The sequence below is a fragment of the Kwoniella pini genome, chromosome 7 (assembly GCF_000512605.2).
Source record: "Kwoniella pini CBS 10737 chromosome 7, complete sequence".
In the NCBI taxonomy this organism is placed as follows: Eukaryota; Fungi; Basidiomycota; class Tremellomycetes; order Tremellales; family Cryptococcaceae; genus Kwoniella; species Kwoniella pini.
In genome coordinates, this window is record NC_091722.1 from 187,278 (window position 1) to 205,915 (window position 18,638).

The window sequence follows — 18,638 nt, forward strand, 5'->3', positions numbered from 1 at the left end:
ATCCATGCGTCAAGAATCATACAAGAGTTGATTGAGTACAACACACTTCATAACACGTCAACTTGCGTTTCATATCCCCTCAGCTTTGTCTCATTACTTTTCTCCATAAGTGTATAACAGCACCATGGATCGATTAGACAACTTTCTGATAGAGCTCATCTTACGCAAACTACCCCTAAAAGACCTCTTATCATGTTCAGCAACATGCAAACTCATCAATTCTGTCGTAAACTCCTCTTCGACTATTCAGCTCTTCCTCTATAATTACCTTTTCGGACGCTGTTTCCCTCTTACTCCTGATCGTATGGTACACTTCAAACATGGTTCAGCAAAGACACCGATGGACGAACTCCATCGACTGCTGAAAAGCGAAGATAACTTGCTGACATTTCGACCTCATATCAAATCATACAAACTCCCAGATAATCAGGTAGTTGCAGATGTAGCCGACAAGTATATCGTGACAGCTCCAAATCCTGGTGAAGAATATTTGATGGGAAGCGATGGTCTTTACACTCTACTTACACTCTGGGAGATCGATGGGAAAGAACTTAAGGATAAAGCTGTCAAAGTCGATTTCAAACCTCAACGGGAGGAAGGTGCTAGTGTAGTGGACATAAAGGATGATGTTATAATCTGTGTGGAAAGTGTACAAGAAGGTCACAACACAAGATATCAAATCAGAGTTTTTCATCTCTTCAATGAGATCGAAATAGCTCAACCTCGAGAGTCTGACGAGATCATCAAGAACACTCGAGACATGGGACTGAACAATTGCCCGAGGGTGATGATTGGTCGTGAGGGTTTATTAATAGTTCACACAACGCATGATATCAAGTGGACCAGGTGGACAGAAGGTAAAGGCGCTATAGTAAGTCAATCAGATATTGCTCTCAAAAATCATCCAGACTAACATTTCGAAACGAAAGTGGGGTCACATTGAAAAACATCCGTATCTTGGGTTTTCCAGTCACATAGGAATATACGGACATGATATAGTCGCAATTCTTGGTCCTGCTGCACCTCATCAGCCATCATCTGGTACCAGCGGGTACGGAGGGTGAGCACCGCCTCTTGATGGCAAGCAAAAGATTTCTGCTTACCGAAACGTATCTAGCTTCCCTGTCGAACCTATCGAGCGAGAATATCTTCTTTTGTACAAGCTGGACGATACTACCCGGCCACATACAATGACCCGGGCTCAAATGGTTCTGCGCATGCCTCATGGTCGAAATGAATTTCCCCCCGAAGGCCGAGATTTGATACCTCATGGAATAGTGAATGAAACAATTAATCCCGGTCGATTGACTGACTCAAGTAATGGTCGTAGCCAGATCATCGAAGTTGCTTTTACGATTTTCGACGAACATCCAATACCAACGCATATGGTTGAGGACAGCGTTCCATGGATCATTGTCAATATACCAGTCAAATATGTACGGGAAGCCGTTCTTTCTGGCATCTTTCCCAGCCGAATATTACCACGTAATGGATTGCCTCCTATTCATCAAAATAGGAGAAACCCTCTTCGGATTTGTCGGATGAAATATAAATTCCCTGATCTAAATAACGATGAAGAATACGCATTAAGGCTATGTGATTGCTGCGTTCAATCTGATAAAAGCGAAGAGATATTTAGGGATCTCAAGGTAGTTAGTCCTGATATGTGGAAGGAAGGATCGTCAATAACATACTTGAAAGGTCCAGAGAATACTCACCAAGATCTCCGAGTGTTTGGCACTCGACACATCAGTTACTATAGACATTATAATGAACAAAAGAATACAAAAGGCACCATTTTGACCGAACTCTACATTGAAAATCATCGTACTGAAACTGGATACGTTCCAGCTTGTCATCGATCGTTAGGTGGTCTTGGAGGACAGATTGATGTGGTTGTTGATCGCGCACAGAACGTAAGTTTCGTGTCGTTGAAAATAGATCATTCTCAACCATTCATCGATGTAGGTTCGGTCGGCTGTGTCAGAACAACCCTATATTTGTGGTCATCCCTATTTGCATTGGGATAAGAGCACTCCTTTCACTAGCTATGGGGGTTGTTTCGAGGACGTACCTGCCCATGGGCTAGTCACCAAAGTCATCTTTGATGGTGAGAAAGTGGTTTTTGAACATGAGGTGAGCCAGACTTCTGCTTTTAATGTCGAGATACTTATGGTTCGATGAACAATCCTAGACCGGATGGGTTACGATTTTTGATTTTGCATAATGCCCGGCTCACTCAGCGATCAACATTGTGATATTGTCATATCTTATAATAATTACATCGGGAAAAAATTTGAAAAATTCATTATCATCTTTATATTCATTTTTATCATTGTCATTATTTGAGTTTTTTTCTTGATTGATAAGATTTCGATTAGTCACTTGATGAATGTGTTGATAAATTCAGGTTGAGTTGTAAAAAGTTGTAATTATTTGATTAAAGTGCTGATTGGTTGATGAGCACCGAATTAAATTCGAAGGAGATAAGAAAGATAAGATACGGTCAATCAAATAATCATCTAGCATTTTCATATTGTTAAAGTCATAGCGGGGACACTTCGGATAAGAAGTATAATAATTCTGGAGGAGATTCATGTGAATGGAAAGACTACGATATAAATCTGAATCCACTCACGACGGAAGATCTCCGGATAAGTCTGTTGATCTGTTGTATCATTTCCTTTCATAAATGATAGTCTAGTGGAGGTGTTGCGAGGTATCTCTTTTGTTTCTTGACAAAAGGGCCGACGGTGACGGTGAAGACCTTTGTATACGTCAAGACCTATCCGCAACACTCCGCTTGACTGATAGAAGACATCAAACTAATATTAAAAGGATGCTGCTCGTTTACTTAGGCTATAGATAAGGATGAGATTCTCAATCCCCATTGCAGATTAAGATATAAAAACCCCAATTCAACGCTGCAGATTATTCCCACTTCTCCATTTGAAGTATCTCACATTCCCATTCTATAAAAACACTTCCCACCTTTTTTATTATTACTACCATCTCAAATATTGTTGCGTGATATCATTAAATAAACATGCCTTGTTCGCTTCCTAGTGTAAAGTTTCCTTCCGTTCGTCACGAAGCTGAAGATGCCTCATTAAAGCTTCATTACGAAGGTACATTGTCAGATCAATCAGGTGATGATACAAAGTATCCCGTTCAAATCGTTACCATTCATTCATTGCTTACTAAACGTCTTGATCCCAACAGTGAATACTGTCCCACTGCGGAAGAATGTGAAGCTTTAGATAAAGTCTGTGTAGAAAATAGAACAAATGAGACAACTAGATCAATCGGTGTTAATATTGTAAAAACTGGTAATATTGATCCTACTAAACCATCAGGTAGGCATAAGTTTCAAGTTTTCGCAGGTGACTTAGTCGAAGATTATAGAAATAGTTTATTTTTTGTACCGATATCAGAAGATGGAAAAGGTATGAGAAAAACATGGTTAATGAATCGTGAAAATCACGGGAGGAGTATGTGGAGTACAGTAACTGCAAAAGAAGAAGTTTCAACTCTTATGGAAAATACAATTACTCATGCTTATAGAGTAGATGAAGAAGGAGGAATAACAAGAGAAATTCCAACTATCACCCCTATTCCTTGGCCTATTGAGGGATCAGTAGTTGATAGAGTTGATTTGCATACAGATATAATGGAAAATGATAGATCGGATAGCTGGTGGAGGTCCCATGAGTCAGATAGAGTCAAGGATACAGCTTGTACCTTGAACGTCACAGCTTTAATCCCTCACGATGAATCGGAGCAGAAAAATACCAAAGCTCCTATCTTATTCTTACATGGTCAAGTGGATGTCTCCCAAGACAAAACTGACCAATGGTGGGACGGGCCAATCACATGGTACACTCCGGAACAGGCAGCTTAGAATAGAGAAACTAAGACTTACGAACTGCCTGAATCGATCCATTCAAATTAGTGTTATGGTGACCTGTTAGAGCTCTAGCTTGAGATTCTGTACATAAATTTATCTTATCGTGATATGCATCAATATACAAGTCATTTACATTCTCATAATCATAACACTTGTCCTGTAGAAGTCCGGAGGCATATTGCCTACTCGAAACAAGTACCAAGCGCCAACATATCTTTCTTGGATCTACCATCAGCCCAACTTTTCTTTATAGTAGCTTTGAGTGCCTTCATCCTTTCTCTCATAGCTTCCCCTTCTGGACCTCTAAGTGTATCCCAAGTTTGCTTGAGCTCAGCTTTGATAGCTTCTTCTGTTCCTACAACGATTGTGCCGTCGTATAACTTATTGAATTCTGGTGTTCGGAAGGTTTTGACTTGTTTCAAGTCAATAGAAACTTTATATATCTCGGATACTAAAAAATGGTCGATATCAGCCAATTTATGTGCGAAAAACTCCAACGACTTTGGCACTGAGGCTGACTAGGGATACTTACACAATGAAGTGAATTCCCCCTGATCAGCAGCGAAAGGCATGGAAACCATTGGTAATTCAGCTAAGATCGCCTCAGCAGTACTATTTGATCCACAGTGTGACTGCAACAACAAGGCTGAGTCAACAACCGTTATCTGAAGCATACAAAGTCGATAGGAGGCTTACCAAGAAATAACCTGTAGCTTCGTGATTTACAACATCCCACTGTGGAGCAAATTTCACTGCACAGGAATCTTCATTATCGTCTAATTCTTTCTGCAGATCTTCCGGTATCGGGGCCATTTGAGAAGCATAAGCGTAGACGAATGGGAAACCATTGTCTTTAAGTGATTTAAGAATATAGCGGATGAGTTCTGGTCGAGTTGCTGGGAAGAACAGGGATCCCATGCTATATATTTACATCGAACGTGAGAGACGGCCACTAAAGGCTGTTGTTATTTAGAAAGCTCACCTAACGTAGATCACGCTATTGATTCCATGTTTTTTCTTCATTTTGTCCAAAAAAGCGAATACTTTTTCGTCATCTTCATTTTTAGCTTTAGGTTCTGGGTGTTCGCCTGCCCATGCTGATTCAGGAAATTGAGGACTGTAATGATTACATTGTAGCTGTTATTGATGTATTTCGATAGAGCCAAGCATCAACAACCTACCCAGCCATGTAGATACGATAGCCCATCTCCTTTTCCAATGCCTCTACGGCTTCTGGCTCAATCTCAGCAGTGGTAGGGCAAACAAGACCATGGACAGCTGGGTCTTTGGCAGCTTTGGCGGACGGTATAATCCCCATGAACGCTTGAGGAGGCATGGGAACAGTAGCAAGATTGGGCCCTACAATCAAAAACAACAATATTACTGTCTGTTCTGCTGATTCATCAAACATCGGATATTCAACTTACACCATTCATCTGTTGAGCAATCATATATCAGTGATAAACCTTAGGACCTCGATATGTACTCATTGATACGATAACTTACAATCAAATTTAGGTGGTAATCCTGGGATCGTTTTGACTTTTCCATAGGTACCGAAGGCGTGCTGAAATGAAACTCAACATGAATCTTGTTCACTGCAACGAAGCGCGCGAGCGAGCAGTGTAACCTACTTTGACATGCGCTTCAGCAGTATCCATCCCATTTGCTATATCCTCCTCAATCAGACGACTGGCGAGCCGGAAATGACCACCAGTCTCTTCCTCGGCGAACGTACTGCAAGGGATATCACACATCCATGAGTGCCTGTTCTATTCACTTGCCTATTGACATGACTTATAGTCATGTGAAGGCTTAGACTCACTGCCATGTCGCCGCAGCATTACTTGGAACGAAGCCGATCAAAGGTAACATTGGTTTTTGGAGTTCTGACATGACACCTCTCATGACTTCAGGAATAAATGGGAGGAATGTCTATTGTATTGGGTAGTATGATTAGCCCGTGAATCCAAGATATACAAAAAACACTATAAGATGTATGGAGCAAAGTCAAAACTCACATCGTAAATTAAGAAATTGGGTGGAATATCATCATATTTGTTTTCTACTTCAGCTAATCTATGTTCTTTACTAACCAAAGCTTTAATGAACTTAGGTACAGTTTGAGCATAATCCATACCTTCTTGAGCCATAGTTTCAGCACTCCATTCTTTTGGTAAATTAAATTCTGGTGAAATACAAGTTATAATTTGAAGTTTATCTGCAATTGCTTTATCTTCTTGAATTTGTTCTTGAGGTGTAATATGATGTAAATCTGGATTTGGTGATGAAGTACCTGGACCTGGAGGTGATTTCGTATAAATATGAGCGAAAGAAGTTGATTTTAGTTCATGCTCTACTCTAGGTAAAATCGATGGAGTAACAAGTAAAGTTAGATGTAAATTTGGATGAAGAGTAATTAGATTGAGTGATAAATGTAATAATGGTCTCAAGTGACCCCTGTTTTGGGTTAACATATTCATAAGTTAAAATGGAAAGAAGATAACTTACCACATAGCTGTGGGAACGACGATGAAGTGAGAAGGTTTGATGACAGTCATTATGCGCTCCGGTAATGGATAGAGTTGTAGCAGCCAATGCTAACAATTGGGAAGATTTTATCAAGTATAGCGAAGATAGTGGAAACGAAATGAACTCTTCTCCATCTCGATATATAGTATAGCATTGATACAATCAAATATCTGCATTTACACCAAGGGATCTCGGCGACACCGCATGCTAGATTTCGGGCATGACAAGGGTGTGCGTCAAACGAGCTATGCGTATTAGACTTGCTTATCAGCATTATGCAATAATTTTCCAATTAACCTCATGGAGATACTTTACGTATTAGACCACACAGGTATGTCACTCCAGAACTCTGCTAAAATGCAAAAGTAATCGGATCTGAAAAGGGTTCCTGAATGCGGTTGATATTATCTGAATAGAAAACAAATGTGAGTTGAATCTGGGCGGTGCATAGGTTCCACACCGGATCTCCCATCAATGTTCACATCAAGGTGTATGTCTCATCATGATGTACCGTCACTCAGTATGTGATTACTGCAGTGCATCTTCTTAAGAGCGAAATCATACAATTGAGGTGACAACCAACACATCGTCCAAGTCTTCCGGCAGCCCGCTATGCCGAACTTACTTTTTACGTTATTCAGTTCGATCATATTTTGTTATCTTGCGTCATGCTTCCAACGTCCTCATTTAGGCTCCAAAGATTAGGTAATTCGACGGTTTGATAAATTCTGGTAAATCCCTTCAGGCATGCAAAAATGTGTCTAGAAAGAAATAGCAGGGAATCACAAGGACTTCCATTCGCATGAGTACAAGCGGTCAGAACAACTCTTGCGATCCGGGTAGGTACAGGCGTCACAAAATTATAAGCACGATATCTGAATTGCCCTTCATCCACTAAGCCAAATCAGAAGGTCTCAAAGAATTGACATCTCAGTGATAGATCATTATACTTACGGGACTTATCAATATGTTGCCATCCGATCGATTCCAACCGAATGTAAAAAGGCTGTTGGCGGTATTTGGATTTCTCCTTCTATGATCGACCATCACAAAGCGATAGGATGATTATCGGAACTTCTAACGAATGTGTAGGGGTGGCACAATTTCGGAATTCTAACAGATTTACGTTGTATCACCTGAACCTCGGGAATAAAAACATTGCTTTGACTACAAATAGCTTTCATTATTGTGTTCGCAATATATAACACCATCCAAGTATAGAAAGAGATAACTCCGGTACAACACCTGAGTTCATCAATTCGCGTCGACTTCAAGAGCCGGATGCGTAGTATCATATCAGCGAAAAGTCCCAAGATCCATGGCACTTTCGAAAGCTAAATGCCGATTTTATCACAAGTAATCTTGCAATTATGGTAGATGATGCATTCGGTAAGGGCTTCGATATCGGGCTATTAGCCCAGCAGAATCTGTGTGCCCAAAGGGCTTGGTCCACCGCATGAGAATAAGCTTCAACGACTAGTATGTATTTGAAAGGGTATTACGTTCATAAAAGGTCCGGCTTGGTCAAGTGCTTATAATTCCTCAAAGGCAAGTTTAACTTGACTAAGATTGCTAACACAGCTTGTAAATCTCACCATTCTCACGTTCACTACCATGCTAATCGAATAATCTGATCTGGTTTGATAGGCTGCACCTGAAACTTTGACCGATACAATGAGAATTGAAATGCATAATCTGAATGTCAAAGTAATCAATTGCGAGACTGGTAAGTCGACAATACGAAGATTTTCCACTTGACAACTCAGTGGAATCAACACATAGCGTCTATTTGTAAACGCTGACTAAACTTCTATTGTAGGAATAGTGGGAACCCAAATGACTCCCATGTTTTTCCTTTGAAATCACAAAACCCAACACCATGGTATACGAATTTTGAAGCTATACATTCAAAAGTACTTGATCAAGTTACTAGTGGTGCTAAACATATCATTTCTCCTTCGGATTTCGCTAAATCTTTAGTGAATCAAATAGATAAAGTTGAACCAAGAGGTAAAATTTGGATTGGAAGTTTTTCTAATTTAATGTCTTGGTTAATGCCATTATTGGACAAATTCGGATTGAAAGATTGGTTATGGAAATCCGCCCAGAATTTTATCAACATGGTTGAGAAGCCTAACATAGAACAGGATTAGAGAATATGTTTGGTCTGAGATATTAGATGTACACTTACTTTACTTAATCATTATTATGCGTGGGAAGATGTTCTCGCTACATCGCAGGTATAGTTCCTTATCTTGCATCAGGTTGTGAAAGTGCTCCATGAAACTATACATCAAGTACCTGTCAGTCCAAAAAAGCGCGATGTGCTCCTTTACGAGATCAAGATTGGATTGTTGAACTCACTTGTCCAATTTGCCAAACTAGAAATTCTTCTTTCTTACTGAAATTATCTCTTTTCCTATAATTAAATTGGAACATCAGTGATTCAGATGGGTAAAAACCAAATGGGGTAATGATGGAAGGATCTCTTAAGAGCGAACTTTCAGATTCACCTTTTCAGAATTTCTACTTTCTTAATCACATACTCTTTAGCCTCTTTAAGGTTCATATCCATATGTAAATCATATCCAAGATCAAGAGTTATAACATTCGTATCAGGTCTAAAACCAATTACACTTGATTAGCTTTCCACACGACTCGTGCTTGAATTGATATTGAAATTCCGATCAACTAACATTTTGGCTTCTACCCATATACCAGCACCCATTTCAGTTAGAGTTTCAATACTATTGCCATCAAGCTTTTCCAGCTCTTCAATCTTTCCTCTAAGATTTTCACTGTTCATTACCAATAGTTAGCTTCGAAGATGGTCCTTCTAGATTGTGTTTTTATGCGTTGAACTTACTATTCTGAGATATCATTTTCCATTATCATCAGATTATGCCTGGTCATTTCCAATTCAGGTAGAAGGGAATTCTGCAAATGGGCGGTATAGACTTGAGACCTCTCTGCGTGCATGCCGGTCAAAGGCTTAATTACTGTCGACATTTTGATTGATTTCGTGGGTTGCTACGAAGATATTTATGTGATTTCGAGAGATGCTTCATTCACAATAAAATCACCCAAACACAAGGAAATAGGTTGAAAGGAGCGGAATCAATTATGACTAAGGAGCTACATTAACTACGTCAGAATATCAAGTAGATGATGCCAAGAAAATCAACTTGAACTTCATTGCTTTAATGCATGATCATTTTGAAATAAAGCTTATATACAAGCCATTAATCACAAGTATAACGGTCAATTAGACAAGATGTCACAACCTAATAGAACATATCATAATCCATTTTATACGGCACCTCCGCCCGCTCCTTCACAAAATCCAACTTCGCCACCACCATCATATAATAATTCTACGAGACCTGGATCTCAAACCAATCGTCCTATTCCAAATGAACCAGTTCAATATGGCTCTTTGTCGCAATTGAACAAAGGTAGAAATGTACCTGCTCCACCAAGTTCAAGTTCGAATACAAATTCGTCATTCTCATATACACCTGATCCTTCTAGACAAGGATATAGAAATACATATGATGAACCTCAATCTTCTAATGGAAGAAAATTACCACCTTTAGGTAAGGACGGTATGATGCCTCCCACTCCTCCTGAACCTCCAAGACGGAACGTAGCGACATGTAAGTCCATCCTCTAGACCTTCCATATTTCAACCAGGGATGAACGTAAGGGGTGTTATGATAATGGTGATAACGAGGCTAATTGACAATAATGCATGCACAGCTTCAACAACAACATCAACTGGTACTTCAGGACAACAGTCATATTTGAAACAAGCTCAAGGATATATTCCTGATAGAGCTCAAAATACAATTGGAGCTGCAGCTGATAGAGTGAATGATGGTTGGAGAAGTATAGCTACGACAGAAAGGAAAGATCAGGTAAGTCGAGAGGCAAACTATCCGATCATACTATATTGGATGGAAGAGACATAAACCTTCGAGTAGGTCAACGCTGATTGATGAGATTATCAGGTCATGTCAGGATTAGGTAAATTAGGAGTAGGAGCTGCTAAATTGACTGCTAAAGGTGCTTATCAAATTGGGAAATTCGCTTCAAAGTAGTTTCATGACAATACTTGACAACCGTTCAGCTAATATTGTTTGGATGTGTCTAATGATTGAAAAGAGCTGATACTTGACCAGAATGAAACTCGGAATTTCGGATGACACTTTGTCTATGAAAGTTGTATAAAATATGTAAAATCCGGATGTATTCGTTTGTTATAAAATACATCAATTCACCAATCTAAGATCCGGCCTCTCTTCATTTTGATTCTGGATGATTCCCTTATGACTAAGCTTTTCTAAGCCATAAAGAATGATAACAAGTATACAACTGATTAATATCTATATCTTTAAAATACGCTTCACCTATCAAGTTGAACAACAATCTTCATTTAGGTGATCTCGCGACCCAAATTGTTGAGCATGGTGAACCTACTTAAAATATCAAATTCTGAATCCGTATACTCCCCATATTCAATTATCATATATTTGGTAGATTCTACCCATGCTTTCAAATTTATTAAATGAATCTTTGAAAGTTGTTTCATCCTACCTTTAAATGAATATCATAATATTAAATTCAGAGATTCTGAATCGTTTTAGAAATATAATCAACTTACCATTTCCATGATTTATAGGAACTTTAATTAAATCACCTTTAATTTCTCCATTACCTCTTAAGATATTTATTATATCTTCAGTAATCACTTTTTGTATCTTAGCAGTTTTTAAAGATCGATTATAGGAATCATGAAAAGCTTGAATACCTTTTGGCGTATTATTTAAATCATCTTGAGGTATTGTAAAATTATCAAAAATGAGTAATAAACCTCCTGATTTGAGTAAATGGAGACTTTGAGATATGAGAGACAAATATTCAGGTACCTAAGAATAGATTAACTGTATCTCTGTGTAATGCAACCAAAGACTTTTGAATTTACCTTATTGACTAGGAATCGAAGATGTATAATGTCGAGTGATTGAGCTGGATAAGGTAACGCTTTCGATAAATCCATTCTGTTTCAAGATAATTGACTTAGCGTAGGTATATCTAAAGATGTCCTCACAATAAGAAGGAATTGCCTACATTTGAAATCTGGTTTTGGAATAAAGATCATTAAGCCCTTCTTAGGCTGTATTATAGATAATGATGGAAAAAGAAATTACTCACTCGCAATTTGGTGGTACCATACTATCTAATCATGCTTAACATCAATTCTTTCTCATACTCAGTCCTTGAATACAAACTTACACAGGTTGAATAGCTACTTCATCAATACTAGGTAGTACAAATCTCGTTCAGCTTCTTACTTCTCGGTTCTGATAGGATTACGATATAGCAGAAAGATTTACCCAATGATCTTGACACTTTACAACATTTTCTCTTGATCAGCTCAGAGATATTTGAAAAAGTGACTTATAGGTTGAAAGAGTCAGAAGGACTTACTGTGGAAACAAATCTGCCATTTCTATCGCCCAACTATATTGAATCATTTTTTTTATTAGCAATAACAAGATAGTCCTTTTCATCGTCTGTCAAAATGAAAACTTACGTGCCTTCGCCCTTCAAGCGGGAAGTCAACTTGAATCCAACAAATTACAAAACAAACTAGACTTACTGTTCCTACATCCAGGACTTTCTTCCTGTGATGATTAGACGTATCTTTCAATATTTCTGAAATTCGTTCATAGAATGGATCTGAAGTTTTGTCAGCAAGATTCGGCGGTTTCCTTATGCTGATAGTCTACGTACGGCCTAGAACTATTGATGATTTCAGCTATAAGCCTTCTTGCGTTGTTAAGAGGTGCGACGATGAGATGTACACTTACGTATCCTTAAAAGATGATGCTAAGTCGATAGTTGAACATAAGATCAATGACCGCGTGAAACAAGATCCCTTGTCCATAAACGCATTTTTTACTCACTTCGGCTTCTCTTCTCTGTGAACATAAAGTATGAGACATAGCCTTTTTTTCGTGCATATATCCAATGAACTCACTTCTTGCTCCACTACATCGATAGGCCAACCTCCTCGTTTACCGACTGTCCATATCGTCCTATCTCGCCATTGTATTGGCCCAACATCTTCAACCGAATGATCGGATGAAGTCTCGCTCAGATTCGATGAGAATGGCCAGTTATTCATGGTGTGTATGTTGTACGGGTCTATTGTCAGCTTGGATATTTTATATAGAGCTGTGTTAGTTGGATTAGACATCGTCAGTCCAATGTGAGACGGGAGAATTAGTAAACTATAAGGCATGCAGCCTCTCAAAAGTGACTGAATGGAAGATGTACCCGTTCAGCGCAATTATTTTAGCATTCCTTTCCTCTTGTTCGATCAACTTGAAAACAAATCGGTATATTTGAGTGTATTTAGTCAGATACACAAAATGGTTGTGTATCTTAGTTATACCTCTAGTTGACGAGGGTCATTGGAAAAATCAATCTCCTGTCTCATGTAAAAACCTGATCTTATATCAGATTCAAAGTTTTTAACTATAACATGCTTAAGTAAATGACAACAGTACATGTGAGCGACTTATTGAGCTCAGCTCCGTCCATGCTCAGCCACACTGTTTGATAAATGACATTGCAGAATCACTTGTCGCGCCTAAGCACTATGAGGCTTTAGGAGGGATTCAAGTTCAAGTTGCAGTCAGTACATTAAATCCCTACATGATTGGATGGCTGTGGTGGTCACGAATTGCGACAGTTGCTGTAGTGATGTATTTGGATGAGTTCACATTTCACATGCTTCCATACTCGTTCTGTTTGAGGTCTTGTGAATTGATATATACGGTTGCGTCATTTGAGCGGGTTTCGCCGAATAATCTTCAACGTTACTCTTACGCGCGAATGTTTCTAGATTAATCATACTATCATTCTGCTCTTTCCTCCTCTTTTTGCATCGAAGCGAGACCAATTACAGCATCAGAGATCGTTGGCGATGATATCGGAGACACGAAGTGGGGTGTAAAGTAGTAAATACACGAACAGGAAACATTCCCTCTCCTCCTAAACTCACGCAAATCATATGGATTCCTTTGACCAGATATTCTATCATCGATTATCAATCAATCAGTATTTTCAAGAGAATTATACCAACATCCATCCAATATAGAACACAACATTGACTCCTTCCACAGGCAAGATGGGATCATCCCATTCGCAACTTCAGCGCAACCCTTCCTCTCCGTCCGCAGCCCAAAGCCCTTCGTCACCTCCGCCAACCAATACGCGGCACTTCCGCTTCAATTCTCTCCGTAGGTTTTCAAATCTGGGTAGACGGAACAACGATGCTAGTACAAACTCAAAGAGGCTCAGACAAGGGAGTACTACCTCAGATTCCTTATCACCGCGGACCGGCAGCGAAAGTGGGGGGCGAGAGGAAGGAAAAAAGAAGAAAGCTAGAGCGTCGAGTCCAGTTGCTCCCAATCCGATCCCAGAAGAAATATCAATAGCATCACCGAAGTCGACCTTGCCACCTGCCCCCGAAAGCAGCGATCAAGTGATGGAAGACAACGTCGAAGCCACTTCCTCATCCTCAATGCAAACTTCCGCCCATGCTCCCACCTTAGCTGAACCGATACAAACCGCTTCAATAATATCACGTTCATCTCCTGTTTGCTCCGCGGTTGAAGCACCACCAATACAACAGTCTATTCTACTGACTCCTACGGCAGCACCAATACCTCTACCGACTACACCTTCGTCTGAGATTTCCGATCCACTTTCTGAAGAACGTAGACAATCATTAACGCTCATCCGCGATACACTAGGCCCTGAGTGGCAAGCGAATTCCACCTCCCCATCATCTTCAAGTGCCGGACGAATATTCGATCACTTCAGAAGAACGTCTTCTTCGCCTGATTTGAACGATCAATCGGGATCGGAAGGGCGATCAATTCCACAAAGAACAATGTCAGATAGATTAACTGCTTTGCTTGGATTTTCCACCCCAGGTATATCGTCTGAGGCCCCCCAGCGAGAGATTCCCACAAGAGAGCCTACATCATCTATCGATGATGCAGATAGGAGATTAGAGGAGAGCGAGTCAGCAATCCAGGAATTGACCGAAAGATTGACCCAAGCCAGAGAAGAATTAGCTCAAACTGAAAGGCAATTGAACGATGCTCAAGATCGTGTAGAAAGACGAAGAGTCACTCCAGGTGCCGTATTAATCATTCAGGGTTTAGCGCAGACTCACGCTCAGCCGTCCTTCGAGGATGAGAGTGTAGAGGCTGGGAATGCTGAGGGCAATGAACCTAGGAGAAGACCTGGTATGAGAGCCAGAAGGTCATCGGAAGGCAGTACAAGTCATCCACGACGAGGATTCAGGAATCAGAGTAGGGATAGCGATAACAGATCGAATATCGAGACTCAAGCAAGAATGATTGGTGGTCTATTGACGTGAGTCATTCTTACTTTGACTTTAGTAGTGTCTGAGACTGGAGAAGCTGACAAGCAGGTTTGTGATCCGTAGTGTGACGGCAGCCGCGACTGCAACGACATTACTAGCACCCTCGTCGCCACCTTTTCCACCTGCCAATCCTCGTTCTCCAGCTGCTTCAGCTCTCGAAGCGATCGTCAACCGGATCAGACCTCGACAGAATCGGACCCAAACCGTCGAAGCTGCTCTGGGTAATTACCTTCGAACTGCTATACAAGGCTCAAACGATAGGCCCTTTTCGACAAACCCAACTGTAAGTCCTGCCCCAGAGGGCGAAGGAGGATCGACAGCGAATGCCGATGTGATTGCCTCCGAATTCCAACGTTTCCTTGAGGGCGTACAGGGCGATCTGGTTGGCGCAGTAAGGGAATTCGCAGGACCTCTACCTGTCAATCTCACAACGTCTGCTTCACCCGCACTCGACGCGCAACCGGAAGTACAATTGGATGGAGCTTCATCAGAAACAGTAGAAATGCAGGATGTGGAGATGCGTGACGTGGCTGAAGAAGACAGTTTTGTCACTGCCCCTTCGACTGCCCCTACCCCCATACCGCCGAGTCCATCAGACGACCACGAAGGAGCAACCTCAAACATCCTTCCTGTTGATCCAATCGTCCCCACGTTCCATTCTCAATTGGGTCAGAACCTGCCCCGAGACTCCACTGCACCCACGCCGCAAGTGACGGGAGGCACAGACGGACAACCTCGACGATTGAACTTCTTCCGAGCTCATATGTTCCCTCCCCTACCTTCAACGTCTTCTCCGTTAGAAGATAATGCTACAGCCAATCAACCTATTGTACCGTGTATTTTCATCGGTGTGAGAAGTGTAAGACATGATCCGAACATGACAACGGATGAATTGGCTGAACACCCAAATTTCCCTTTTGTGGATGGTCAAGCAGCTACCATGAGCCCTGTTTCAGCAGCTGCTACGACACCGCTGGCTTCACCAAGTGATTTAAGTACAACGGCTACAGACGATGGTTCCGCTGGTATTCTAGATTCAGGATCAACTCACACGTCACCGTCCCTTCAGTCTTCTGCTTTGCCTGACATGTCTACGAGTAACATTAGTTCGGGTGTCAGTACAGAGAGAAGATCACTTCGAGAAAGGGTTTTAGATCGACTCAATCCATCTAGGACACGTCGTCATGATAATACAATAGGAGAAGGACCATTGCAAACTTATTTAGTTTATGTAATAGGTGGTAATTATCCACAAAATCATCCGATCTTATCGATACCTAGCTTAATCACTGGCGGACCATTAACGGACGAAGAGATGAATTTAATCAGTGAATTAATGGGTCCTGCTAAACCTCCTACAGTCGATAACGAGGAAATTCAAAAAAGCGGATTAAAAGTTGTGAAAGGGGATCAAATGGCACAATTGACAGAAAAGGGAGAATTATTAGATATTTGCGCTGATAGGTGTTTGGTGAGTCAAGTCATTTCAAATTATCCCCTTATGTCAACCACTCCTTGAATGGTAATTTTACGAACGGAACCGTACTGATAAATCATTTTGATAGATCTGCTTGAGCGATTATGAGCCTGAAGAAGAATGTAGAATATTGAATTGTAAACATGGTTATCATAAAGAGTGTGTAGATCAATGGCTGATTAAAGGACGAAATAGTTGTCCGGCTTGTAGATCGGAAGGTGAGCTAGTGACCTCTCAGAACTGACCCAAAGAGGTACGATAGCTTACGAAACCATTACGAAGCTGTTGATAAAACCAAATCACCAACGATTTCGACATCAGCCGATCACGCGACTGAAGAACTGCCAATAGTGAATCAAGACACAAGTTTACCAATGGACATTGATCAGGTTGATTCAGCTGCTGAAACGAATAATGTCAATTAGACTCAATTGATAGTGTATATTACCAAGCATTCTTCACTGTATATCAAGCATATAATAATGAATGAACATTGTATAAATCATGCCGCATGTAAAGATGTATAATATGATTAAATGTGAAGAGTTTGCTTTAATGTTTTCATGCATGTAGAATATAAATATTCCAGGTATAAAGTATATTATATACTTGGTGATGATCGTTGGTGTTGTGCCATATACGATTAATTGGTAGTAGCCAAAGAGGATGAGCGAATCTTTAAAAAGATTTCGAATTGAGGGAAGGATCGGGTATTGAAGATGTTTTATATTTATGATGGTTGTTTATCTGCACCGTATTTTGAAGTATCTACTCCGTGTACATTATGATTGGCGACATTGAACCTGTAATCGTATGAAACAAATTAGACATTAAGAACAAGATAAGACGGAAAGATTTCTCCAACAACATTCCTTTCTTTGATATTCGTTATCGACTTTCGCACAACAACAGAAATGACAATCTCACAACAAATCTTCATCTGCTTTACATTTTCTTCATACCGATTTCAAGCTTGGAAGAAACTTATTAACTCACCAAGGGAAAGCATGTAATTTCAATTGACTAAAAGTTGAATTTCTAGCTGCAACACCTTGTAAATAAGGTGTTAATTCAGTTTCACCATATAAAGGTTTTCCAGCTGCATATCTTTCTGATAATTCAATTTGATCTTTTTTTACTTCATCTGAATTTTCTCTCCATCCCCAAAATCGTGCTAATTCAATTAAACATAATCAATTCTCCATCCTACAATATAAGTAAGTATAAATTAGAAACACTTACCACTTGAATTTTGATATGCTAACATGAAACCAGCTGCAAAACCTAAAAATCCAGTCAAACGTAATGATGATCTTAATGCTGCTTTTGATGCTTTTGTAGGATCTACTTTTTCTACAAATGAAGAAATTAGCTTTTCATACTTTATCTTCAAATTGTAACCCGATATCATTTCCAGTTCCTTCCTTCCTCCTGACACCAAGAAGGCGCTTTCCGTTCTTAAAGTAGCCGAGTAATATTAAATTCCCGTATCGCTCTTCCCACTCGTTATGAATTCCAATCAAGCTGTATCTGATCTTGATCCATCCACTTATTCCTCGCCTTCAATCCGTTCAACTTTAGGATTCACCTTTCACACATTCAACAACGTTCCATTTTGCAGCAAATTTGATTTGGCTTCACAATTTCCATTGATATTCTCTCCTTCTCTCCTGATCGTAAACACAATAAGAATTCTACTAACCATATAACCAAAATAATCCAGGTCCAATAGCAGTTGATCCAGCCCAAGTTAAGTAATCACTAGGTCTCATATACCTTATAACTCTTGTAAAATGAGGATCTGTATCAATAACTGGAAAAGCAGCTGGTGTTTCTTTTACTGGCATTTTTATCCGATATCTCTTCTCTTTATATTATGGTGGTCTATGTAATGATGATGATGTTGTTGTTGTATGTTTGATTTAAATGTCTTTTGTAATTGAGTATGAAATGATAACGATGATGATATTGGTGTTTTCTTAGTGGTTATACAACCGGACTATGCGACTTAACCTTTTAAGATACGCTACGGTGGCGGTATTTTCGGAAATATGGTTTAGAACGGTAATGTGGCATTCTAGCATTGGTCTGTATATGGGATGCAAGCAATACATGTGCAGGTAATTAAAGATGATAATTGCCCTCATTATGCATCATTCACTTCTATAATGAGTAAGACCAGCAAGTTACGGCCTATATCACTCATCCTCGTTCTTCAATATTCATTATACTTTTCTTATCCGTTCTGTCCTATC

The 18,638-nt window shown here is 40.0% G+C and overlaps 9 protein-coding genes across 9 annotated transcripts; 5 read left to right on the plus strand and 4 right to left on the minus strand.

Annotated features, from left to right (window-relative positions):
• Positions 1-124: 124 nt before the first annotated feature.
• I206_105213 (uncharacterized protein) lies at positions 125-2,227 on the plus strand (the record flags this gene model as incomplete). The annotated part of the gene is made up of 5 exons (XM_019155618.2): positions 125-871; positions 930-1,060; positions 1,118-1,916; positions 1,969-2,136; positions 2,195-2,227. 5 exons carry the CDS (start codon positions 125-127, stop codon positions 2,225-2,227), a joined length of 1,878 nt encoding a protein of 625 aa, XP_019011772.2.
• Positions 2,228-3,046: 819 nt separating this feature from the next.
• I206_105214 (uncharacterized protein) lies at positions 3,047-3,901 on the plus strand (the record flags this gene model as incomplete). Its single annotated transcript, XM_019155617.1, has 1 exon — positions 3,047-3,901. The coding sequence occupies one exon, from the start codon at positions 3,047-3,049 to the stop codon at positions 3,899-3,901; it is 855 nt and encodes a 284-aa protein (XP_019011771.1).
• A 188-nt stretch (positions 3,902-4,089) lies between these two features.
• On the minus strand, positions 4,090-6,468 carry I206_105215 (uncharacterized protein; the record flags this gene model as incomplete). The annotated part of the gene is made up of 10 exons (XM_070203083.1): positions 4,090-4,358; positions 4,440-4,539; positions 4,604-4,826; positions 4,890-5,024; positions 5,089-5,266; positions 5,414-5,474; positions 5,542-5,644; positions 5,733-5,842; positions 5,929-6,367; positions 6,419-6,468. 10 exons carry the CDS (start codon positions 6,466-6,468, stop codon positions 4,090-4,092), a joined length of 1,668 nt encoding a protein of 555 aa, XP_070059184.1.
• A 1,341-nt stretch (positions 6,469-7,809) lies between these two features.
• I206_105216 (uncharacterized protein) lies at positions 7,810-8,592 on the plus strand (the record flags this gene model as incomplete). Its single annotated transcript, XM_019155615.1, has 2 exons — positions 7,810-7,868; positions 8,259-8,592. 2 exons carry the CDS (start codon positions 7,810-7,812, stop codon positions 8,590-8,592), a joined length of 393 nt encoding a protein of 130 aa, XP_019011769.1.
• A 97-nt stretch (positions 8,593-8,689) lies between these two features.
• Positions 8,690-9,448, minus strand: I206_105217 (uncharacterized protein; the record flags this gene model as incomplete). The annotated part of the gene is made up of 5 exons (XM_019155614.1): positions 8,690-8,725; positions 8,804-8,858; positions 8,953-9,060; positions 9,136-9,237; positions 9,306-9,448. 5 exons carry the CDS (start codon positions 9,446-9,448, stop codon positions 8,690-8,692), a joined length of 444 nt encoding a protein of 147 aa, XP_019011768.1.
• A 265-nt stretch (positions 9,449-9,713) lies between these two features.
• Positions 9,714-10,539, plus strand: I206_105218 (uncharacterized protein; the record flags this gene model as incomplete). Its single annotated transcript, XM_019155613.1, has 3 exons — positions 9,714-10,095; positions 10,199-10,356; positions 10,450-10,539. 3 exons carry the CDS (start codon positions 9,714-9,716, stop codon positions 10,537-10,539), a joined length of 630 nt encoding a protein of 209 aa, XP_019011767.1.
• Positions 10,540-10,771: 232 nt separating this feature from the next.
• I206_105219 (uncharacterized protein) lies at positions 10,772-12,629 on the minus strand (the record flags this gene model as incomplete). Its single annotated transcript, XM_070203084.1, has 13 exons — positions 10,772-10,848; positions 10,919-11,035; positions 11,103-11,367; positions 11,424-11,499; positions 11,654-11,674; positions 11,735-11,761; positions 11,930-11,962; positions 12,036-12,046; positions 12,102-12,181; positions 12,236-12,244; positions 12,313-12,331; positions 12,409-12,423; positions 12,483-12,629. The coding sequence occupies 13 exons, from the start codon at positions 12,627-12,629 to the stop codon at positions 10,772-10,774; spliced, it is 897 nt and encodes a 298-aa protein (XP_070059185.1).
• Positions 12,630-13,637: 1,008 nt separating this feature from the next.
• Positions 13,638-16,808, plus strand: I206_105220 (uncharacterized protein; the record flags this gene model as incomplete). The annotated part of the gene is made up of 4 exons (XM_070203085.1): positions 13,638-14,896; positions 14,970-16,377; positions 16,472-16,601; positions 16,666-16,808. 4 exons carry the CDS (start codon positions 13,638-13,640, stop codon positions 16,806-16,808), a joined length of 2,940 nt encoding a protein of 979 aa, XP_070059186.1.
• A 567-nt stretch (positions 16,809-17,375) lies between these two features.
• On the minus strand, positions 17,376-18,230 carry I206_105221 (uncharacterized protein; the record flags this gene model as incomplete). The annotated part of the gene is made up of 3 exons (XM_019155610.2): positions 17,376-17,557; positions 17,626-17,736; positions 18,086-18,230. The coding sequence occupies 3 exons, from the start codon at positions 18,228-18,230 to the stop codon at positions 17,376-17,378; spliced, it is 438 nt and encodes a 145-aa protein (XP_019011764.2).
• Between the last annotated feature and the right edge of the window lie 408 nt (positions 18,231-18,638).